The sequence below is a fragment of the Nilaparvata lugens genome, chromosome 6 (genome assembly GCF_014356525.2).
Source record: "Nilaparvata lugens isolate BPH chromosome 6, ASM1435652v1, whole genome shotgun sequence".
Taxonomy (NCBI): domain Eukaryota; kingdom Metazoa; phylum Arthropoda; class Insecta; order Hemiptera; family Delphacidae; genus Nilaparvata; species Nilaparvata lugens.
The window spans coordinates 60,221,821-60,243,402 of record NC_052509.1 but is presented as its reverse complement, the minus strand read 5'-3'; the positions used below and the strand labels follow the sequence as shown (position 1 = coordinate 60,243,402).

Here is a 21,582-nt window from a genome sequence, read left to right as displayed (position 1 = left end):
TTGACACTTATTACTTAGTGTCATTTGCATTGTAAATAAATAAATAAAATAAATAAATAAATTAATGTCTTATTCTTCCAATTCAAAATATCAAATATTGAACAAAATGAATAATTGGAACTTTCCATCAAACATCAATAACTCAATCTTATGTCATTTCTGCTAATTGCAGCTTCATTATCTTGTCAATTCAATAACTCAATGTTATTACTCTCTGATAAACATCAGAGATTGGCAATGGTGTAATAACCGAAACCGGTCTTTCTGATTATCAATAAATCAGTAGTTATTGACAATATCTCAGTCTTTTTCATTCAATATGAATAATTACCACAATATCAACTTCTCAACTACACAAAAAATAAAATATCAATCTTTAACATTTTTTAATGAAAGGTATTTAAAACTGTAAATAGTTTAAAGGCATTTAAACTGACTGCCAGTCGTTTTTTCTAATAGCAAAAAGTGATTTAAAACTCCTTGAATTCCAACACTTGAATACTATTTTTTTATTTGAATCTTCAAGATCAGAGATCAAGGCCAATATAACTGTTTTGCATCACAAATCAATATTCAACAGACAATAAAAGGTCTCTAGAATTCCTTTCAATTTGAACACTTGAATCCTTTCCTATTCATTTCTTATTGTTGTTCTCTTTTGCAAGCAAGCATCAAACTCCTACATCAAACATCGAGAAAGAAGAATCTGAAATAACTTTGTAATATTAGCTTTCAAATAACAAACAACATCAGTTCAGCTGAAGATGTGGCAGTTGTTGCCATGAAACCTGGTTCTGCAATTCAAATTGATTTTTAACAAATAATATAGTGATATTGAGAACATCAATATCTTATTCTTCCAATTCAAAATATCAAATATTTAACAAAATGAATAATTGGAACTTTTCATCAAGCATCAATAACTCAGTCTTATCTCATTTCTGCTCGTTGCAGCTTCATTCTTTTGTCGATTGATTATAATGTGAATGAATTTTCCTACAGTTACGTTGAAAAGTGGCCATTGCTGCACTGATTACAGAACGCAAAGAATCACTTTTCCGCTCTAGTGCGGGAAAATTTTTTCCTGCACTCCAGATTTGCAACATGGCAACGCAGAATAGTTAGTAGGTTATATGGAGCACCAGTGCAGCAAAATCAAAATTAAGTTGGTAACTGTGACTGGTGCACGTTATGAGAATCTTAATGGGGTGGACGACAGCCACAGCACCGTGCCACAGCACAGCCGCCCAGCCATTCAAACACACATACATTATTCTATTTTATTTATTAATAATAAAATTACACAGATATAAATTTGATGGATTTCAGGCAATTTTACCCATAATTATCCACTTTTCATATTCAATGGTAACTGTAGGAAAAACTTAATGTGAAATACGTGCGCAAAGTTCCTCTGCTGCACTCAAGAAACCATTCCGCCCTCGCCAACGGCTCGGGCGTAATCATTTCTTTCGGTGCAGCAAACTGCCACTTTGCGCACTAGTTGCACAAATAACTACTTCAATTCAATAGAATCATAAGCTTATAGTTTGCAAGGACTGGTGTATTGATTAATATTATTACAGCTTTCCATCAGGCTTCAACAAATCAATGTTATCTTTAATTTTCGATTTATGTTTTTTCTCATGTTGATGTTGATTGTATGAAAATTCATCCCAGTTGTTTGTATTTCCATATAAAAGATTATTTTTGTGTCTTCTTTTATCCCAGACAAGTATGCTTCATTAATTGTGACCTTGATCTCTGCTGCATGTTCAAGCTCTACATAACACATGAACATGACCGTATACTCTTATTCCCTCTCACTCTAACTGTCTCTTTCTCACCCAATCTACTGCAGGGTTGAGGAGAGTCAGTCAGCACCCTGAAATCCAGTTCATGAGAACAGGTCCGACGACTATTTGTAGATCGAATAATATTGCCCTTTGATTGCCCTCTACCCAGACTCCCTTCTCAAGACCTTACGTCGCATCATCACGTTCTTCTTTTCTCCTCCTCAATCATCTCCTCCTTCTCCTCCTACTCCTCCTTCTCCTCCTTCTCCTCCTTCTCCTCCTTCTCCTCCTTCTCCTCCTTCTCCTCCTTCTCCTCCTCCCCCTTCTTCTCCGCCACCTCCTCCTTCTTCTCATCTAACTCTTTTTCCTGATCATCATTTCCTTTTCCATTCACTCCACCTCCTCCTAATCCTTATGTTTCCCCTCCTCCTCCTCCTCCTCCTCCTCCTCCTCCTCCTCCTCCTCCTCCACATCACAGTGGTGTAATTGTACCTCCTCCCCCTCCTCTTCCTCCTCCTCGCATCCTTCTTTCTTACCCCTCCTCCTCCTCCTCCTTCCCCTTCACCACCACTTTCTCATCCCATTCTCCCTGGCACACTAATCCCACTCTATTACTCTTCATTATCCGCCCTTTTTCTAGACTTAATTTCGATTGCTGCCTCGGGCTGTGCACACAAATTAACGAAAACGAAGGAAGATCATCGATCAGTAATCGCTTTTACACAATTCTGTGCGCTTCTCCGCTCTAGTCTCCTTTTGTGCTATATAGATTCTGCCTCTGGTACTGTGGGGTGGACTTGACGACTCAATGATTTCCAATATCCTTGATTTTGGCGAAATGGGAAACGATAGAAATTGGCAATCTTGTTGGTTCAGACGTAATGTGGCCTATAACTGAAAGTGTATTATTGTTTGCTGAATGATGAATGCTGGAAGACATTTGAATCGTTTTCAATTGATCATATTTTGAAAAAACTTGGACCTAGGAATGAAATGTGCAATATTGTCAGAATAACTATTCAGTTGTTAAAACCTTCATCATTGATTTGTTCTGTATCACAAATCAATTCCAATCAAAGCAATATCAATGCGCTTTTCAACTGGAGATTAGCATCTCTCTTACATTGAATATTCCATTTTTTTAAAGCTCTTATCAACATTTTTCAGTTTATGATTAAGTTTTCAAATCATATTCACATTTCTCAATTCTAAATATTGGTTTAAATTTCCCCATAAAACGTCGCTTCTGATTTGAATTTGTTACTTCTCGATTCATTTTCTGGTTAAGGATAGGTAATTTAGGACTATTTAAGGAGAATATTCTTGGATTTTGATTGTAGTTATGTATCTTTCCAAATATCACATAGGAAGCAGTTCTAGTCTTCAAGTCTTATTCATCGTCTTATTGCTTGTCAAATGAATAGAAAATTCGTTGTTATAACTAGATAACTGTCCAAGTTCTTAACAGTAATTATCAACTGTATTAAATGTTGAAAAGAATTTATTTGGATGACGTGATCAGGAATAGGAAGTCTGAAATTCTTACTGGAATCACCATGAACGAGAAATGTGTTGACTGCTTTCTCTTTGCTGATGACCTAATAATTATACAAAATAGTGTGGATGACCTGCAGAGAGCTATTTTCAAGTTATACAGCAACTGTCAAGAATATGAGCTGAAAATATCACAGCAGAAATCAAGGTTATGGCTATGGGGAAGCAGCCAGTAAGGAGCAAAATAGTATTAAATAACAGTATCCTGAACAGGTATAGAATTTCAATTACTTGGGCTGTGATATCTCTTACAGGTAAGGGAGACATAATATCAACAAAATACATCGCTTCCAAAACATATGTGGTACCATACATAAAAATCAAAAGCTAGCCAGAGCACCAGGCTAAAATTTTACAAAACTATGGCTGCACCAACCCTTCCATATGGGAGCGAAATCTGAGTGCTGTCAGGGCCAGATTAAAGTAGACTACAGACATCTGAAATGAGATTTCTTCGAAGAACTTATGAGTGCAGCCGAGAAGATCATTTCAGAAATACTGAGATGAGAAAACGACTCAACGCATTATCTATAAATTTAATGAAAAGATATCTGAGAGTAGGTTTAAATGGTACCAGCATGTGAATAGGATGGAGGCAGACAGGCTACCAAAATTGGTGCTCAACTACAAGCCAGTAGGCAAGAGAGAACGAGGCCGTCCAAGGAAAAAATGGGCTGATATATGAGGTTCGGAACTGGCAGAGATGCCTAAACCCTGAAAGGTAGAAGGAAAGATGTTAAAAAGAGTTGTGTGACATACAGGACCAAGAGTCCTAACTGCGCTCGTAATAAAGACATTTTTCAATTCAATCCAATTCATGTCAATGTCTAATATGTCAATGCCGCCTTGTCAATTATTATATAAATGTGACAATCCAAATCCATAGTTTTATTATTTACTTTGAAGTTTTAGCATTGACTAAATTTGAATCATATATTCGTTATTGAAACCATAATATTATGTTCATAAGGAATCTCTATGTAAGTAGCGATGTGCTCTGTCACTAATCCAATCAGAACACAATAAACTATAGAGCCCTGCTATTTCAGGAGTATTTATTCGTAAAGGGCAAGAATAAGTTCAAGCTTGAGCAGAACTTCAGCTGAGATGACCTGATTGCAGGGCAGAACACAGAAGACAGGCACAGTAAAGAATTTGAGTAAAGAGTTGAGCAGGTGTGGGTCGAAGGTGGACTTGTGTGGGTGTACTTGGATGACCCCAAACACGCTAACTAGACCCGTCACGAAATCTGGTTGCTTTTTCTTTCGTTATTCTAACAGGATTGATTATTGGATTAGAAATTAGTGAAATTATTGAACTATACCAGATGATTTCAATGAAATAAATTGTTTTTACTTTCCTTTCCTAAAAAAATTAAGGTACCCCAATTTCTAAATTTCTATACGTTTGAAGGTCCCCTGAGTCCAAAAAACTGGTTTTCGGGTATCGATCTGTATGTGTGTGTGTGTGTGTGTGTGTGTGTGTGTGTGTGTGTGTGTGTGTGTGTGTGTGTGTGTGTGTGTGTATGAGTGTATGTGCGTCTGTGTACACGATATCTCATCTCCTAATTAACGGAATGACTTGAAATTTGGAACTTAAGGTCCTTTCACTATAAGGATCCGACACGAACAATTTCGATCAAATGCAATCCAAGATGGCGGCTAAAATGGCGAAAATGTTGTCAAAAACAGGGTTTTTCTCGGAAACCGCTCCAATGATTTTGATCAAATTCATACCTAAAATAGTAATCGATAAGCTCTATCAACTGCCACAAGTCCCATATCTGTAAAAATTTCAGGAGCTCCGCCCCATCAATGCAGATAGAATCCCAATTATCAGGCTTCAGATACAATTGAAACAAAAAAAATCAAGTGGAGTAGATTGAGCATGAAAATCTCTTCAATTAATGTTCAGTAACATTATCACCTAAAATTGAGAATAAGCTATAAATTCGAGAAAATGTGATTATTCAATTGCAAATCATTGTTGATTCTATTAAATCATTCACTATGAAGAGATAGCAGACCCCATGTGTGTCTCCAGCGTTATTACCCTGTCACCAGCTGGCTCAAATCACTGAATAGTAGACTTGAGATGCGCAGGAACACTAGCGTCAGGTGATCAATTTTCATAACGGCAAGGAAAGTTGTGTGAGTGCGCCACACCAGATTTTTGATAATTTAGTAATGGGTTCTGTAAACTATCACAATATCTATTGAGAAGTTGGTGAGCTCTCTCTCTTGGCTATGTCGAGTGAGTAAACGTGTGTCAGATCGGCTCCGTCTTCTAACAGATATTTCGTAGGGTTATACAGTTCAATTCACTAGATATTATACATCAAGTTATTCAGTTTCTCGAGCTAAATTCAATAGTGTAATTATATTTTTGATCAACTCACACTCTTTTTATTTATCTTGAAAAAACATTCCTAATTCTTCAGTTCACCTTCTCGCCTAGCCTATAAAAGTGTAAATCCACCTAACGGTACACGATGGTTCGACCGAACAGAGGCACGCCGAGGAATGAGGTCAATGCTCCGAAGCCAGGGCCAGCTATTTCTGGATCACTGTCTGAAGAGACCCTCCGAATTATTCGACAGCAAATCGAAGAGTCTGTCCATTGTGCTGTATCAAATGCTGTGAAGTCAATTTTCGAGGAACTTCAGGCATTGAAGGAGGAAAACAAACAGCTGCAGGATAGAATTCGTGAACTGGAGGTGTCTTGTCACCTGAAGGTCGACGACCTCGAGCAATATGGGCGCCGACATTCCATACGTATTTTTGGGATCCCGGAGAGCGACAAAGAAGACACGGACCTGCTGGCGCTCGATGTCTTCAACAAGAAGCTGAACGTGCCCGTGACTCTGGCGGATGTAAACCGCTCGCATCGCGTTGGAAGGCGTCAACCACCTCAACAAGGGCAAGCTAAACCCAAGGACCGACCCATCATAGTTCGACTCTGCAGCTACCGGACCAGGAAGATGATCTTCGACGCTAAGAGGAAGCTGAAGGGTTCCGGCGTCACCATTCGCGAGGATCTGACTGCGGAGCGTCTCAAGATCCTCAACGCTGCGGCCGACCGTCATGGGCACAGGAATGTCTGGTCATCTGACGGGAGGATTAAGATCTCTATCGGCGAGGGAGGATCCAAGAGGGTCCACACAGTCGAGAGGATGACCGACCTTCAAAAAATAAAGGTAAATTAAATCATTTCAGGATTCAATGACTAAGGTGCCCTTCACTACAATAATAGGAAATTCGTATTAATAGATTTCACAGTAGATATACCTTGGCATTTTTCATGAGCTGGCTTTCTGTTCTATAAATGAATCCTTCCACTGCTATTTATGATTATAATAAGGCAATTATTTCAAACTGAAGAGATCCACATTTGTTAATACTGATTTATCTTTATATTAATTCCCAAAACTACGTTCAATGCATCAACTACTTTACTCCAGAGGGGACTAAGAAAATCATTATCTCTATTCTTACTAATAATTACATCTCTTACCAAAAGTATTTCCATAATTAATGATTATTTTCGAAATGCTAAATTCTTTATTATTCTTATTCATAACTAAATAATTAAATCTTATTCTTAATTCATAATTAATAATCATTTTCGAAATGCTAAATTACAAATAAAATGGATGATTAACATACGTTATAGATATAGATGTAATCTATAGGTATAGATAGTAATCTCTTCTATATTTAGGTATACAGAATGATATCTTATACTATTGCCACAGCTCGAACAATAGAAGCTAATGTGTGGAGAATTATTGATGGAACGGAGGGGTGGTAGTCTGTTTATATGCTTATATAGAGGCTGTGTTTCATTTAACGTTATCTTAGACATTCATCACTAAACTATTACAGTTCTCAATTTACTACTTTTATTGTTATTGCAACTCCCAATAGTTAATTATACTTCTAATACTATATAATATTTTTCACACTTCACCGTTCAATACTATTTAAAACCCATCTATAATAATCTAGCACTTTCCCCATCGTCTCCTCTACTCCTTATTTTTCTTTCTCGTTTCTCTTCTTGATCTTATATTTATAATGATTACTTGAATATTGTTGTTTGTGATGATGATTAGTATTCTTTTCTATTCTTCTTCTTCTTCTTCTTCTTCTTCTTCTTCTTCTTCTTCTTCCATTCTTCTTCTTCCATTCTTCTTCTTCTTCTTCTTCTTCTTCTTTCTTCTTCTTCTTCTTCTTCTTCTTCTCCTCCTCCTCCTTCTTCTTCTTCCTCTCTTTCTTTTTCTTTTCATATTTTTCTTCTCTCCTTGATTAATTCAAGATCACAATACAATGTTCTATTTCTTATTCTATAGTTCAGTTTCATAAGTTCTTCTCAATTTGTGCACATTCCTTCTTTCTCTTCTTTCCTTCCCTATTATTATCATTATTTTCCCTGTGATTTTTCCACTAGCTATCCAGCATGTTCAAATGTTTATTTTTCTTTCTATAACTATTTATCTTTCTACCTTTTCTCTTTCTATCTGATTACCTTCTACTAATATCCATATATTATATTATAATATCCATATATTTATCTATATAATATTCGATTCTTTCCCACATTAAATCATACTATTCCTCTTCAATTTTATGCGAATATTATTCATTATCAGTTGTATCATGTATCTTTCCTCTATTGATAACTTTCTTCAAAGATTTTTCGTTTTTCTGCTGGCTTCTTCTTCTCTTTTTCAGTTTTTACCGGATTTCATCTCTCTCTATCTCCACTTGGACTCGATTTTCCACCACTGGATTCCATCTCTCTCTGTCTCCACTTGGACTCGATCTTCCACTACTGGATTCCTTCTCGCTCTACTCCACTTGGACCCGATTCTTCCACTACTGGATACCTACTCGCTCTATCTCCACTTGGACCAGATCTCCCACTACCAGTTCTTCCTCAATCTTCATCTTATTCACCATTAGGATTATTCATCACCGAAACTCCACACATCTACATCTTATTGTGTTTAGTGAATGTCTGAACTAGTGCTTTAAATAGTGAAGGGAGCCGAACTGTCAAGGCATACTGAATGCACTCGAATCAAGAGACTTTTTCATTTAGGTTAAGTTTTATCAGTTTCATCCCCATTTCCCCCGTCATGTGTCGTTCTGAGGTCGGTTCACGATTGGTCTGCTGCTTCCATGATGCCTCTTACTGACACGTCAGCTCGCTCGCCCTCAAGTAGGTATGATTATTTCAATAATAGTAATAATGACGCAGGTATGTTTCTAGCAAATAAGCTCCACTCTTTCAAAAAACTTTTCAAGGCTGCTCACCTTAACGTACAATCCCTCAGTTGCCACATTGATGAACTCAGAGCAATCTTCCGTTTTCAGGACTTCAATATAATCGGAATTTCCGAATCATTTTTGAAGCCTAGTATTTCATCAAATTTTGTTGCATTGCCTGGATACAATCTTTTCCGGAATGATAGATTAAATAAAGCTTGTGGGGGTGTAGCAATTTATGTGAAAGATGGTATCAAAACAAAAGTTTTAATCACATCTAAACAAGAGTATTGTTCCAGACCAGAGTTTATGCTACTTGAATTATCCTTATCTAGTAATGATAAATTACTCGTTGGTATCTGTTATCGCCCACCAAAAATAGGTCATTTCACAGATTTCGAAAATGCCTTGCTTTCTCTTATGCCTTGTTATAACCGTATACTAGTTATGGGGGATATGAACACCGACTTGAACATGACGAATCGTAACTTTGACTACTTTCAACTGACTACAATTTTCCAATGCCTAAACATGACTATTTTACCCCTCGATCCAACTCATCATACTAATGAATCAGACACACTCATTGACCTTCTCATTGTTAGTGATCCCAATGAGGTTGTTCAAGCAGGCCAAATCTCAGTCCCAGCTATTTCTAGACATGATTTGATCTACTGTGTACTTTCCCATAAGATACCCAAGCCAGAACAGAAAATTATCACTTATAGAGACTTCAAAAACTTTGATGAAGCCGCCTTCCTGACTGATGTGGCTCAGACTCCATGGCATCAAATTGAAGCATTACCCTCAGTTGATGACATGGTCAAGACTTTCGAAAATTGGACTTTGACTTTGTATGACAAACATGCACCTTATGTGACAAGGAGGATTAATAGAAAACGACGAGTACCGTGGATGACTGAAGACATACTTAAGATGATGGGACGTAGAGACAAAGCACATAGAAAATTTAAAAAGACATTTGACTTGGACAGTTTGATAGAGTACAGGAGCCTTAGAAATAGGGTTAAACAGGAATTACGGAACTCAAAGATAGGTACTTGAATTCGTTTATGACAAACAATAGACAAGACTCTAAATCACTTTGGCAGGGAATAAAAGAATTCGGGCTTGGCAAACAGAAATCGAATCCACAAATTGACTTACCATTGAATAATATAAATGACCATTTCGTTTCACACTCTAACCAACGCGACGAAGTTGTCATTGCTAATCATATAGATGATCTTGAAGAGCAGGTTACAAACTTAGATTTACCAATCACTGATCAATTTCATTTCCATCCAATCTCAGAAGAAGACACTTTCAGAGCAATTCAACGTATTCATAGTAATGCTACGGGTGTAGACAAAATTCCTATTAAATTTATCAAGAAGATGTTATTTGCTGTTTTACCAACCATTACATACATTTTCAACAAGTCACTTGAAGAAGGCATTTTCCCTGAAAACTGGAAGTTTGCTCTGGTTCGCCCTCTAAATAAAGTTCCATCACCCAATAAAGTTGAGGATTTTAGACCAATCAGTATTTTACCTGCATTGTCCAAAGTGCTAGAAAGACTCATTTATGCTCAAGTTGTAAAATTTCTAGACAACAATAGTAAGCTTCATAACTTTCAATCAGGCTTTAGAAAATTCCATTCAACTGAGACAGCTCTGCTTCGTGTCACTGATGATATAAGGTTAGCTATGGACCAAAGAAAATGCACCATCCTCACCCTATTTGATTTTTCTAAAGCATTCGATACTGTTGATCATACAGTCCTTCTGAATAAGTTGGCTATTCTTGGTTTCAGTCGCAACTCGTTAGTTTGGTTTAAATCCTATCTATTAGGTAGGAAACAATGTGTATCTGTCGGTGACAAAAAGTCAACTTGGAAAAACGTTATGCATGGAGTACCACAAGGTTCAATTTTAGGCCCTCTCCTCTTCACTTTGTATGCTAATGACCTTTCTTCCATTATCAAATTCTCCAGTTTCCATACTTATGCAGACGACCTTCAAATCTATTTAAGCTGTCCCATAACAAAAATTAATGAAACAGTTGGAATAATGAATAAGGATATCAATTCGATAGTGGAATGGACAAAGAAAAATGGCCTTAAGCTTAATCCCATCAAAACACAACCCATTATAATTGGATATTCTCGTCTTATAAACAATATTGACCTTGAATCGATTCACAAAATTAGTGTAGACGGTAATGACATTCCTTACTGTAGCTCAGTTAAAAATTTAGGCATTATTATGAATAATACTCTTGACTGGTCAGAACAAGTGAACAAAACTTGTAAAAAGGTATTCTCAGCCATGCATGCATTGAAGAAAATGCACGATATCCTCCCTAGAAACATTAAATTATTATTGGTTCAATCTCTCATCTTCCCACATTTAATGTATTGTAATTCTGTTCTTAACGATATGCAAGTCACTCTGAATGATAAACTACAGCGTTGCCAAAATTATTGTCTACGTTTCGTCTACTCTCTCCAACGCCATGATCATATCACCCCAGCCCACATTGCTAGTTCAACATTGAAGCTTCCCGATCAGAGGCTTTTTCGAATAGTCAAGCTTGTTAGAGATATCTTGAAATACGGTAATCCGAACTATTTTAAAGATGATTTCAAATTTGTCTCTGAAGGTAGGAGGATAGATGCTTCACATACTAGAACCGGAGAAAGTACTTTAAGGATACCCAATCATCGAACTACTATTTTCACAAAATCCTTCTTAGTCAGTGCCTGTCGTGCATGGAATGCACTTCCTGTCTCTATCAGGTCCATCGAGAGCCGAGCGAGCTTCATCCTGACTTTAAAAAAACATCTTTTGGAAGAAATGACTGAAACTGTCCGGCCCTAGAACGATCACATGACAACCATCCCCCACCCATCCCACAAATACAAACCTTTAAACCTGTTATAGAACGAATTGTATATATATATATATTATATAAGCTCATGTTATTTCACTTATCCACTGCATACTGCTGTATATTACTGAAAGTTGATTACCCTGATCTACTTTCAGCCTACTTCATTTTATTAATCAATTATTTGATCTTATCTACCTATATAATTATTTTACTTTATAATTTTCTGTTTTTTTCTCTTAAATATTCATATTGATTAAAACTTTTACAATATTTCCATTAATAAATAAATCCTTAGTTTAAATAATGAAATTAACGTTCTGGTAGAGAGTTAGTGGGGAGGATATTTTTAATATTCTTTCCGAAGAATGGACATTGATATGTCCAAAGCTCCGCCAATTTATGTAGATGCATAACAATATAATTATTATCTATAGTTATTATATTACAAATTGCGTTTTCATATCATATACAGTTCAATAATTATTTTCTTAGTCTATATCATGTAAATTCATCTATAATTTTGCTGTATTGTAAGCTATTGTATATAAGTGTATAAGACAGTATATATTGTAATCTACATAAATAAAGTACTCAATCAATCAATCAATCAATCAACTATCATCATCATCATCATCATGGATTAGGCTGTTCAAGCCTGTTCCGGCGTCCATCTCTTCCTCGGTCTACCAATACTTCTTCTGCCTATTGGCTTGTGGAGTAGGGCATTCAATGGGAAACGGTCTTCAGGCATTCTAAGTACATGATCTGACCACTTATTTCTATATGTTTTAATCAAACTCAACACTGGTTGGACATCACATTCTCTTCTTATATTTTCATTCCGAATCCGATCCTCTCTTGTACATCCTTTGACTTGTCTAAGGAATCGCATCTCTGCTGACTGTATTCTTGATTCAAGCTTCCTTGTCAGCACCATGCTTCACTTCCGTAAGTCAAAGTGGGTATCGCCATGGCTCAATAAAATTTGATCAAGGTGTTCTTCCGGGCTCTACCTTTAAGAGATCGAGTGATTGCTCCGCACACTAGGTTGAATTTTGATATCTTTTTTGGACATCCTGGTCGTAATTATATGTGATGTCGCAGCCTAAATATTTTAAACTTGAAATCTGCTCCAGAATCCTGTCTCTTAATACTATTTTTGATCGTATCGGCCACTCGCTTGATTTCCGTTTTGATTGTCGAAATTTTCATTTTAAAATGTTCGCTTATTGAGAGTTCATGCAATGCGATTTGTAGCTTGTCCTTAGATTCTTGTATGATTACTGTGTCGTCCGCAAACATTAAATGGTACATATAAGTGCGGGTAAGAGAAATACCCTTATCAACGCGTTGCTGCCACACATGCATAAACTCATCAACATAAATATTGGAAAAGGCAGGTGAAATTGGGCATCCCTGTTTTACTCCTTTATTTGTCAGTAATTCTCTGGACAATTCCAGTTCACCAGTTGGTGAACTATTGACATTAAAAAAAAGTATTTTGATCGCATAATCTCAATATCATCGACAGTTCTTAGATTGAGCTCCTACCAATATTGTGGAAGCTGCTTGTCTAGTCCAATGGCAGACGTTTACCTTGATAGGCCATTCATCTACTAATAATTATTAATCATGTTTATTATTATCAATTATTATTAATTATTAGTCATTATCATGACCGAGTAGTCAAAATTTGTTGCTCTGTACCTGAGTTCTAGTTCTCGATAGTCTGTCAATGGTGTACAACCGAAACCGGTATCTTCCAATAGATTCATGATTGTGATAGCTTGGAGCCTTTCTATGCAATAAGGATAATCATGATAATCAGGATAATCACCTTCATTACTACATGGAAAGTTATGAGAAGAAATGACATGGGCTTCTATCAAACAACACTCTAAGTTTCTCTCATGAATTGTTCCCATACAATGTATTATTATTGCAGTTCTGTAATATTCTGCATATAAAGCCGTGTACACACTGAACAAATGTTCGACATACATGTGCAGCAAAAATGTTTGTTGAGGAGCTCAGGGACAAACATTTTAAAAAGTTTGGACAATCATTGTTTGTCAAACAAAAAATTATTTTTTTCCAAACATTTTCAGTGTTCACAGCTGTAAAATAGCTGCAAAACATATAAAACCTGTTCTTTCCACTTACAAATATTTTGTTTGGTGACGCGTCCACACTGGCCACGGGCAAACATTGTTTGTCAAAAATAATAAAATTTGCTCAAACTGTTTCAACAAACATTTTTGTCGAACATTTGTTCATTGTGGACACGGCTTAATTGCTATTCTAAGGCCCGTATGTAGATACTCAGTTTGAACCAAGGTACCTACTACCTAGAATACAATCATGTACTCCAGGTACATTGGTTTGAACGGAGAAATGTCAGCTGTTCGTTCAAACCCTGTATGAATTACATTATGATAAATGCAACCATATCTATAAGTAAACGTGGTTTTGCGTTAATCGCAGTTTAAGCATATGGCCCTAAGATGATTAAGAACGATAAGTCTAAGATTCTGGGTATGGGCTTAAGGCAAAGTTAGTCGACAGAAGTTTGGTAACTGATCTGTAGTATTTGAGTTGACATGCAATTTGAGTGGGGGAACTGCAGCCGTGACGTAGGCTGTAATACAGAGTAGGTCTGTCTGTCTACTAACGTTGGGCTTGAGGTATTCCGCAATCCTGATCTACATGCGATCACTTTGAAAAGAGCTTAAAGTGTCGTTTCTCTCCTTAACTGTTCCTTTCTCTGTTCATGGCTGTAGTGTAAGGGTGCTGGAGATGTAAAAGCGTTGAAAATTGTAATCGATTGCGCACAATTGTTCAGCTTTCATCTCCACCCTCAAACTAGTGAGCTAACTAGCGTCTTTATTCAGGAAGGGTCATTATGTTTTTCAGTAACTGTGTACTGACTCCCCTTCCATAATCACATTTTCTAATCCTTATTCTTATATTTTTTCCTCTATATTCCCTTTCAATACTCCTTCTCGTATATATTATGATAGATCAAAGTTAGTAGACAGTAGCATAGAGAAACAATAGCATAAGTAGATATCCCATGGTATAGGGTGTTTATGTGGCAACTTTTACTGTTATCTCAAGCCTATAGTCCACGTAGTTCTTTCCCGTGAAGCTTTGTGACGCTGGTAGTCTCTCATAGGTAGAGAGTTAGTGGGGAGGATATTTTTAATATTCTTTCCGAAGAATGGACATTGATATGTCCAAAGCTCCGCCAATTTATGTAGATGCATAACAATATAATTTTATTATTATCTATAGCTATTATATTACAAATTGCTTTTTCATTTCATGTACAGTTCAATAATTATTTTCTTAGTCTATTTTATTATGTAAATTTATCTATAATTTTGCTGTATTGTAAGCTATTGTATATAAGAGTATAAGCCAGTATATATTGTAATCTACATAAATAAAGTACTCAATCAATCAATCAATCAATCAATATTGTGCCTTTCATACACTCTTACCCGGTCAAAACAGTAAAAATCGACAACAATCGACAATCGGCTTGAGATAACAGTAAAAGTTGCGACATAAACGCCCTATACAATGGGATATCTACTTATGCTATTGTTTCTCTATAACAGTAGTCTGTCTACTAACTTTGATGATAGATGACATTTTGATATTATTATCATATTTGGTATTCAGTTAAATACATCTTACGTTGTCAGGTGTTATCAGACCTATGATAAACACTGAAACATTATGAACAAGAAAATAGGAATTTCAATCCATTCAGTTTTACATAACAATGATACAATTCATTCAAAAACAATAAAAATTAATCATTGAAAATGGTCATTATTGACTTATTATTGATTGGGATGACATAGATTAAGGGCTGGCTTCCGAGCTGGGGATTTAGCTAAGTTCTAGATTCAACTGGAGTCAGAAAATTGGCTTTCCGAAACGGAGCGTAGTCGTAGTCATAATCAAAATCACGTTTAAGTTTAATTTAGAAAAACTACAAATTTGAACACAAAATAAAATAAATGGAAAATAGTCTAAAGTCTTAGCTATTTTGAATTATTTGGGAATTTTTCATTTCGTCAAGGAAAAACGTTTCCGATTATAGTAATGAGAAAATTAAGATTTATTCTGCTGTAATATTATTTACTGCTATTACGCCCCGTTTTAGAAATCCAATTTTTTGACTCCAGCTGTTTGAAGTCTAGAACCTACCTAAATCCCGAGCTCGGGAACCGGCCCTAAGAGCTTATACAGAACCTAATATCGGGGACCGGGCTTGGCTCTGGAGTACAAAAGCATAAAAAAATTATACGAAAGAAGAAATTATAATAACATTCATACAGAAATGTTCTATCTAATCATAGTGAATTCCCAGAGGAATGCAAAAATTTCCCTCATGAAAGCCCAGTTGCACAAAAGCCGGTTAAATTCTAATCCTGATTAACTTCACGTGAACCAAATTAGAGAAGACCATTTAAAAAGATGGATCTACTGGAATTAGCCAGGATTGAAAATAGCCCGGCTTTTTTGCAACCGGCACTAAGTACCTGATTGAATGATTACAAAAGTTCAACAGCTGAGTCATAATTTTGACACAGTCCCCCACACATGAACTCGCTCACTCAATTCCATGACCAACAGACGACGAAATAATTATTGATATCTGTTTTTCCAAGGATGAATAAGAATTATCCTTTTAATGTTTTAAAGCGAGTTTTCCCAGGGATGAGACTTAGCGCTATCGAATCTTCATATTATAAACCTACTATGTTCTGAATTTCGTGAGAATCGTTAGAGCCGTTTTCGAAATTCGGTGAAATCCAAACATTTATAAACATCTAAACATATAAACAGAATTTGCTCGTTTAATAGTATAGGATGAAGAGAACAAAAACATGACTAATCTGTGAAAAATTGTTGTCAAACATTTTCTATTTTCTCTGTATACCTCTTCTACACTCAAATATTGAGAATTTGCGAGTAGGGATAGCAATCTCTGGTTGGAATAGTTGTAGATAAGGAATGAAGAGATCCTGCTTTTGATTTTCATGTTGTGATCTCCGAGGTACAAGAATTCTGATGCTTTGAACAAGTTCAGTGAAGGATGTACCACTACCTCCGTGAAAAAAACACAGGTAGAGCTCCTACACCAATAAAACACTAGCTGATATAGATCAGCTGAAATCAACAAATTTTTATTGCTGTAGGAGCCCTAACTTTGCTGATGTCACCAGAATACACTATGGCTTTGTTTAAGGGAGGTAGTGGATGTACTGCAGTACTGAACTGTAAATTCATCAGAATATCTAGTACTGATCTAAGATAAAATTCACCGTTACGCGATGAGTAGGATGTGAAATTGGATCACGATACGAGAAATGATTCGGGTTGGGACTAGAATCTAAATTAAGAGATTGATAAGGATGATACAATTGGAGTTAAGCTATTATTCTTACACGTCAATCATGATTCAGATTCATTTATTTATTCTAGATCATTTGAAAAATATAACTTTACAAAATTAATGGTATTATGCTGATTAATAATGTTCAAGTGGTTTAATTTGCTGTGAGTAAAGTTATTTTCACACGTCAATCATGATTCATTCATATTCGTATTATTTATTTGAGATAATTTGAAAAATTGAAAAATATAACAGCAAAATAAATAGTATCATGCTGATATCTGTTCAAATGATTCGATTAGTTGTGAGTAAAGTTATTTTTACAGGTCAATCATGATTCAGATTCGTATATTTATTCTAGATAATTTGAAAAATATAACTTCACGACATTAATGGTATTATGCTGATATCTGTTCAAAAGATTTAATTTGATGTGAAGCCGACTCACCTGGTTGCCGTAGATGACTGTGTGGATCCAAAGACGATTTTGTCATTCCTGTGAGTGTATTGCTGTAGCCTGTAAGAAAACATAGAAAATTTTATCTATTCAATTCATCCAATTCTTATATTAACCAACTAATAAATCTGACGTTGATACAAAGACTCAATTCACTATTTTGAATTGAATTAGATATTGTATCACTTGAAGTAGTTTCCATATGAAATTAGAATTCTACATGATTATTACCTACAATACTTATTTATCAATTTATTTACAATGCAAATGACACTTATGTGATAAAATTGTTAGATGAATGAGGTAGTCCTTGGCTATTTCTCTTCCACATTTTAAGGTGGCAAAGTCCAAGATAAGGCACAAAGTAGGAGGGATCAATAAAGATTGCTTTCTTCTCTGTGGATAAGGTTAGAATTTCAAATAAATTGAATAGTTATTTATTGATGATTCTGGAATCAAACCAGATACCAATATTCACCCACTTTCGAATTTGTAGGTGAAAAAGTCCAAGATAAGGATAGAATTTCAAATAAATTGAATAGTTATTTATTGATGATTCAAGAATCAAACCGGATACCAATATTCACCCTCTTTTGAATTTATAGGTGAAAAAGTCCAAGATAAGGTTAGAATTTCAAATAAATTGAATAGTTATTTATTGATGATTCTGGAATCAAACTAGATACCAATATTCACCCACTTTCAAATTTGTAGGTGAAAAAGTTCAAGATAAGGTTAGAATTTCAAATAAATTGAATAGTTATTTATTGATGATTCAAGAATCAAACCGGATACCAATATTCACCCTCTTTTGAATTTATAGGTGAAAAAGTCCAAGATAAGGTTAGAATTTCAAATAAATTGAATAGTTATTTATTGATGATTCTGGAATCAAACTAGATACCAATATTCACCCACTTTCAAATTTGTAGGTGAAAAAGTTCAAGATAAGGTTAGAATTTCAAATAAATTGAATAGTTATTTATTGATGATTCTAGAATCAAACCAGATACCAATATTCACCCTCTTTGTTTAGCTCAGTTCATTCAGGCTGATGGCCTTCTCAAATGCCAGCCGATGTGTGAATCGAACTGACAGACGTTTTAGCAAGAAGTGTGTTATTGTTGTGCCACGGATGATACAGATCGAGGGGCCAGGAAAGGAATTCCTTGTCGGCTGCTCGCTTCAACGGCCCGATCAAATAGTGGCCAAGCAAACACCATCTCCGGTGATTCGCTTCTCTCTTCCTCTGACATTGTCATTCTCTCTTTCTCTTACTCTATCCCTATCTCTCTCTTATTTTCTCTTTTTTACTGCATCTCAATGTTCTTCATGTTTCTCTTCATTCTGTCTCTTCTCTTCTCTCCTATGTATTTTTCTTCAATTTCCTCTTTATATCATACACCATCTTCTGTATTGAATAATCTTTTGTTAACTCTCCTATTTCTTGTCAGAACTTATTTTTTCTGAAATCAGCCTCTTTTACCATTACTCATTATTAATCACTCTATTATTATTATTATTATTAGCGTATGGCTTTGAATGGTGGGGAGACCCAAGGTTAGTTCCACCTCGCCGTATATAGTCCAAAGCTCCCTAATGGGAAAGCAGACACTAAAGCTGCGTTTACACCAAAGTTATTAGCGGAATGTTTATTTCTCCGTCCTCATAGATTCTATTGGATTGAATATAATGTATTGAAAATTATGTGTATCATACACATGATGAGCATATGTGTTTGTCAAGTTCCGTTCAATTTAATAAATAAATCTTTATTCAATGACAAGTAAATTACAGAATAACAATAATCAAATATTGAATTCAACAAAAATGCGTGTTATACAGTGATAGAATAGTTTAATAGTGTAATAGAATCTATAAGGACGGAAAAATAATCATTTCATCAATAACTTTGGTGTAAACGCAGCTCAAGTATATAGTGAGCACAATACTTTGAATTTACACTTTTCACTTCGAAATGAAACTCTTTTTGATGTTAAGAAGTTCAAACATATACAAAACCGAAACAAAACACAAAACCAATAAGCCAAATTTAGAAAATATTAAATTTAGAGCCGAAAATTCATATCACGTTACACTTTTGCCAAGTCAATCAAAATCACCCTGTATACCAATTACTCATATGAAAATCTCATAACTATAATTCTTCATCCACTATCTGCCTCTCTTCCTTTTTATTTTCCACCTATCGCAATTTTTCCATATCCTCCCTGATAGCCTGGCTATAAGTTCCACTTATCAATCTCACTCTTTCCGTAATTAATACTCTTAGAACCGGTTGCACAACATCCGGTTAAATTTTAACCGTGATTAATTCCCCGAAAACCAATCAAAGAAGCCGTCTTTTGAAAAACACCTTCTCTGATTGGTTCTCGTGGAATTAATCATGGTTAAAATTCAACCGGCTTCTGTGCATCCAGGCCTTATCCTATATCAAAACAGAAAATTCATGAATTACACAACTTTACAGTTGTGTTGTGAGTGATATTGTGGTACTTTTCCATAATGAAAACACTAATTTGAAATTATTGTCAACCACTTTTTATTATTATAATACATACTGAAGATGTGGCTGGTAGAGCCACGATACCTGGTTCTGTATATATTATGATAATTTATAATAATAAAAAGTGTTTGACAATTACAAATTAGATTTTTCACAATTACACAACTGATTAGAGACATAATTCAGGAGTAGTAAACTCCTTTGCTTTTAAAATAGCAAAGGCTATATACTTTTACAAATTTCTCGAGTGCGATAGTTGATTTAGCAATGATTCACGTGAATCCACAATCACAAAGGACTTATTCCAACACAAGTTTCGGAACAAGTGGAACTTATCCCGCTGGAAAGATGCCTCTGGTGATGATAGTTGCTGGTGATTTCATTCAATGAGTGGATCCTTTGATCAGCGCTCGGCATCCCAACGATGTGCATCATCATCATCATCATGAAAATCATCACAGAGGCCATAATGGGTGGATGGACCGACGGAATAAAGACGGGGAGCCGGGTGGAGAGGGAATGGAACGGAAGTTAGGGACCCTAACTCTATCAGATGTCCCTTTTCGGTTGCTGCAATTCTGATTTCTCTCCCTTGCTATTTTGCAGCCAACAGTCGGTGCTCTTGCGCCCTTTCATGCTATGATAACTTTCTCTACAAATTGCAAAGCGAAACCTCCTTGTTATGCTCGTCTTTTCCTCTTCTAGAATCAGATACTCTATTCATTATCATATTTGGTTACAGATTTTTAGAGTGATTTTGTGAAACTCTTAATAAGAAATGGTTTCTCTGTCATATCATGAGAGGTTTTACTAATAATTTAGAGTTGAGAGCGAACAAGTTCCACTTATGCCAGTAGTGCCTTTTTATATAAATTTACTAGCCGTCAGGCTCGCTTCGCTCGCCGTATCCGTCTAGCCAGGGGGCTCGCCTGCAGTTTTTATTTGAGCATTTACCATATGTTAGGACGATCCAGTCGAGGGTACAGACTAAACGGATATGGCTGGTAATATAATATTCCCAGGATTGAAGTAGCAGTGCCCAATCAATTTTTCCGCGATAAATGCATTTAAATCTTCAACTTGGTGCCAACCTAACAAAGTCAACTCAACTTAATGCCAACCTGACAAAATTTTTAATTTAGTTGCCAGTTAACAACTGTTTCTAAGAGGTACTCTATCTGGATTATAGTTCTATAGTAACATATGATATGGAAATTTCAATTATAATTAAGATATTGAGAGAAGAAGAATATACATGCTAAAAGACGAACTTTAAACCCTTAAAAACAAACCTTAGAGTTAAAATATTGCCAAAAGATTTCTTAGTGCGTCTCTAAAGGGTCAACTGAACATACCCACGAAATATGAACGTTTTTGGTCCGGTAGATTTTTAGTTCTGCGAGTGAGTGAATGAGTGAGTGAGTGAGTGAGTCAGTCAGTCAGTCAGTCAGTGAGTGCCATTTCGCTTTTATATAAATGGATTTACTTATAATATTATTAATTTCATTATTGTACTGTATACTTCTAAAAATTTTGTACTTTTGTTAACTTTATTATTTTGTGATTGTAGATTTATGCCAGTAAAATAATTTGGCAAATAAATTACAGAAAAAAAATTACAATATCTTCAAACATTCGTCTCCAACCAGATTGGATGTGCCTCCTCTCAA

The 21,582-nt window shown here is 35.6% G+C and overlaps 1 protein-coding gene across 5 annotated transcripts in view; it reads right to left on the bottom strand.

Moving 5' to 3' along the window:
• The window catches only part of LOC111052504 (transcriptional regulator ERG homolog), a 183,518-nt gene that overhangs the window by 47,237 nt on the left and 114,699 nt on the right, over positions 1–21,582 (bottom strand). For all 5 annotated transcript variants that reach the window (XM_039431590.1, XM_039431592.1, XM_039431591.1 and 2 more), the window contains one exon: positions 17,377–17,445. In XM_039431590.1, coding sequence (XP_039287524.1) covers positions 17,377–17,445 — 69 coding nt within the window. The remainder of the gene's footprint in view (positions 1–17,376; positions 17,446–21,582) is intronic.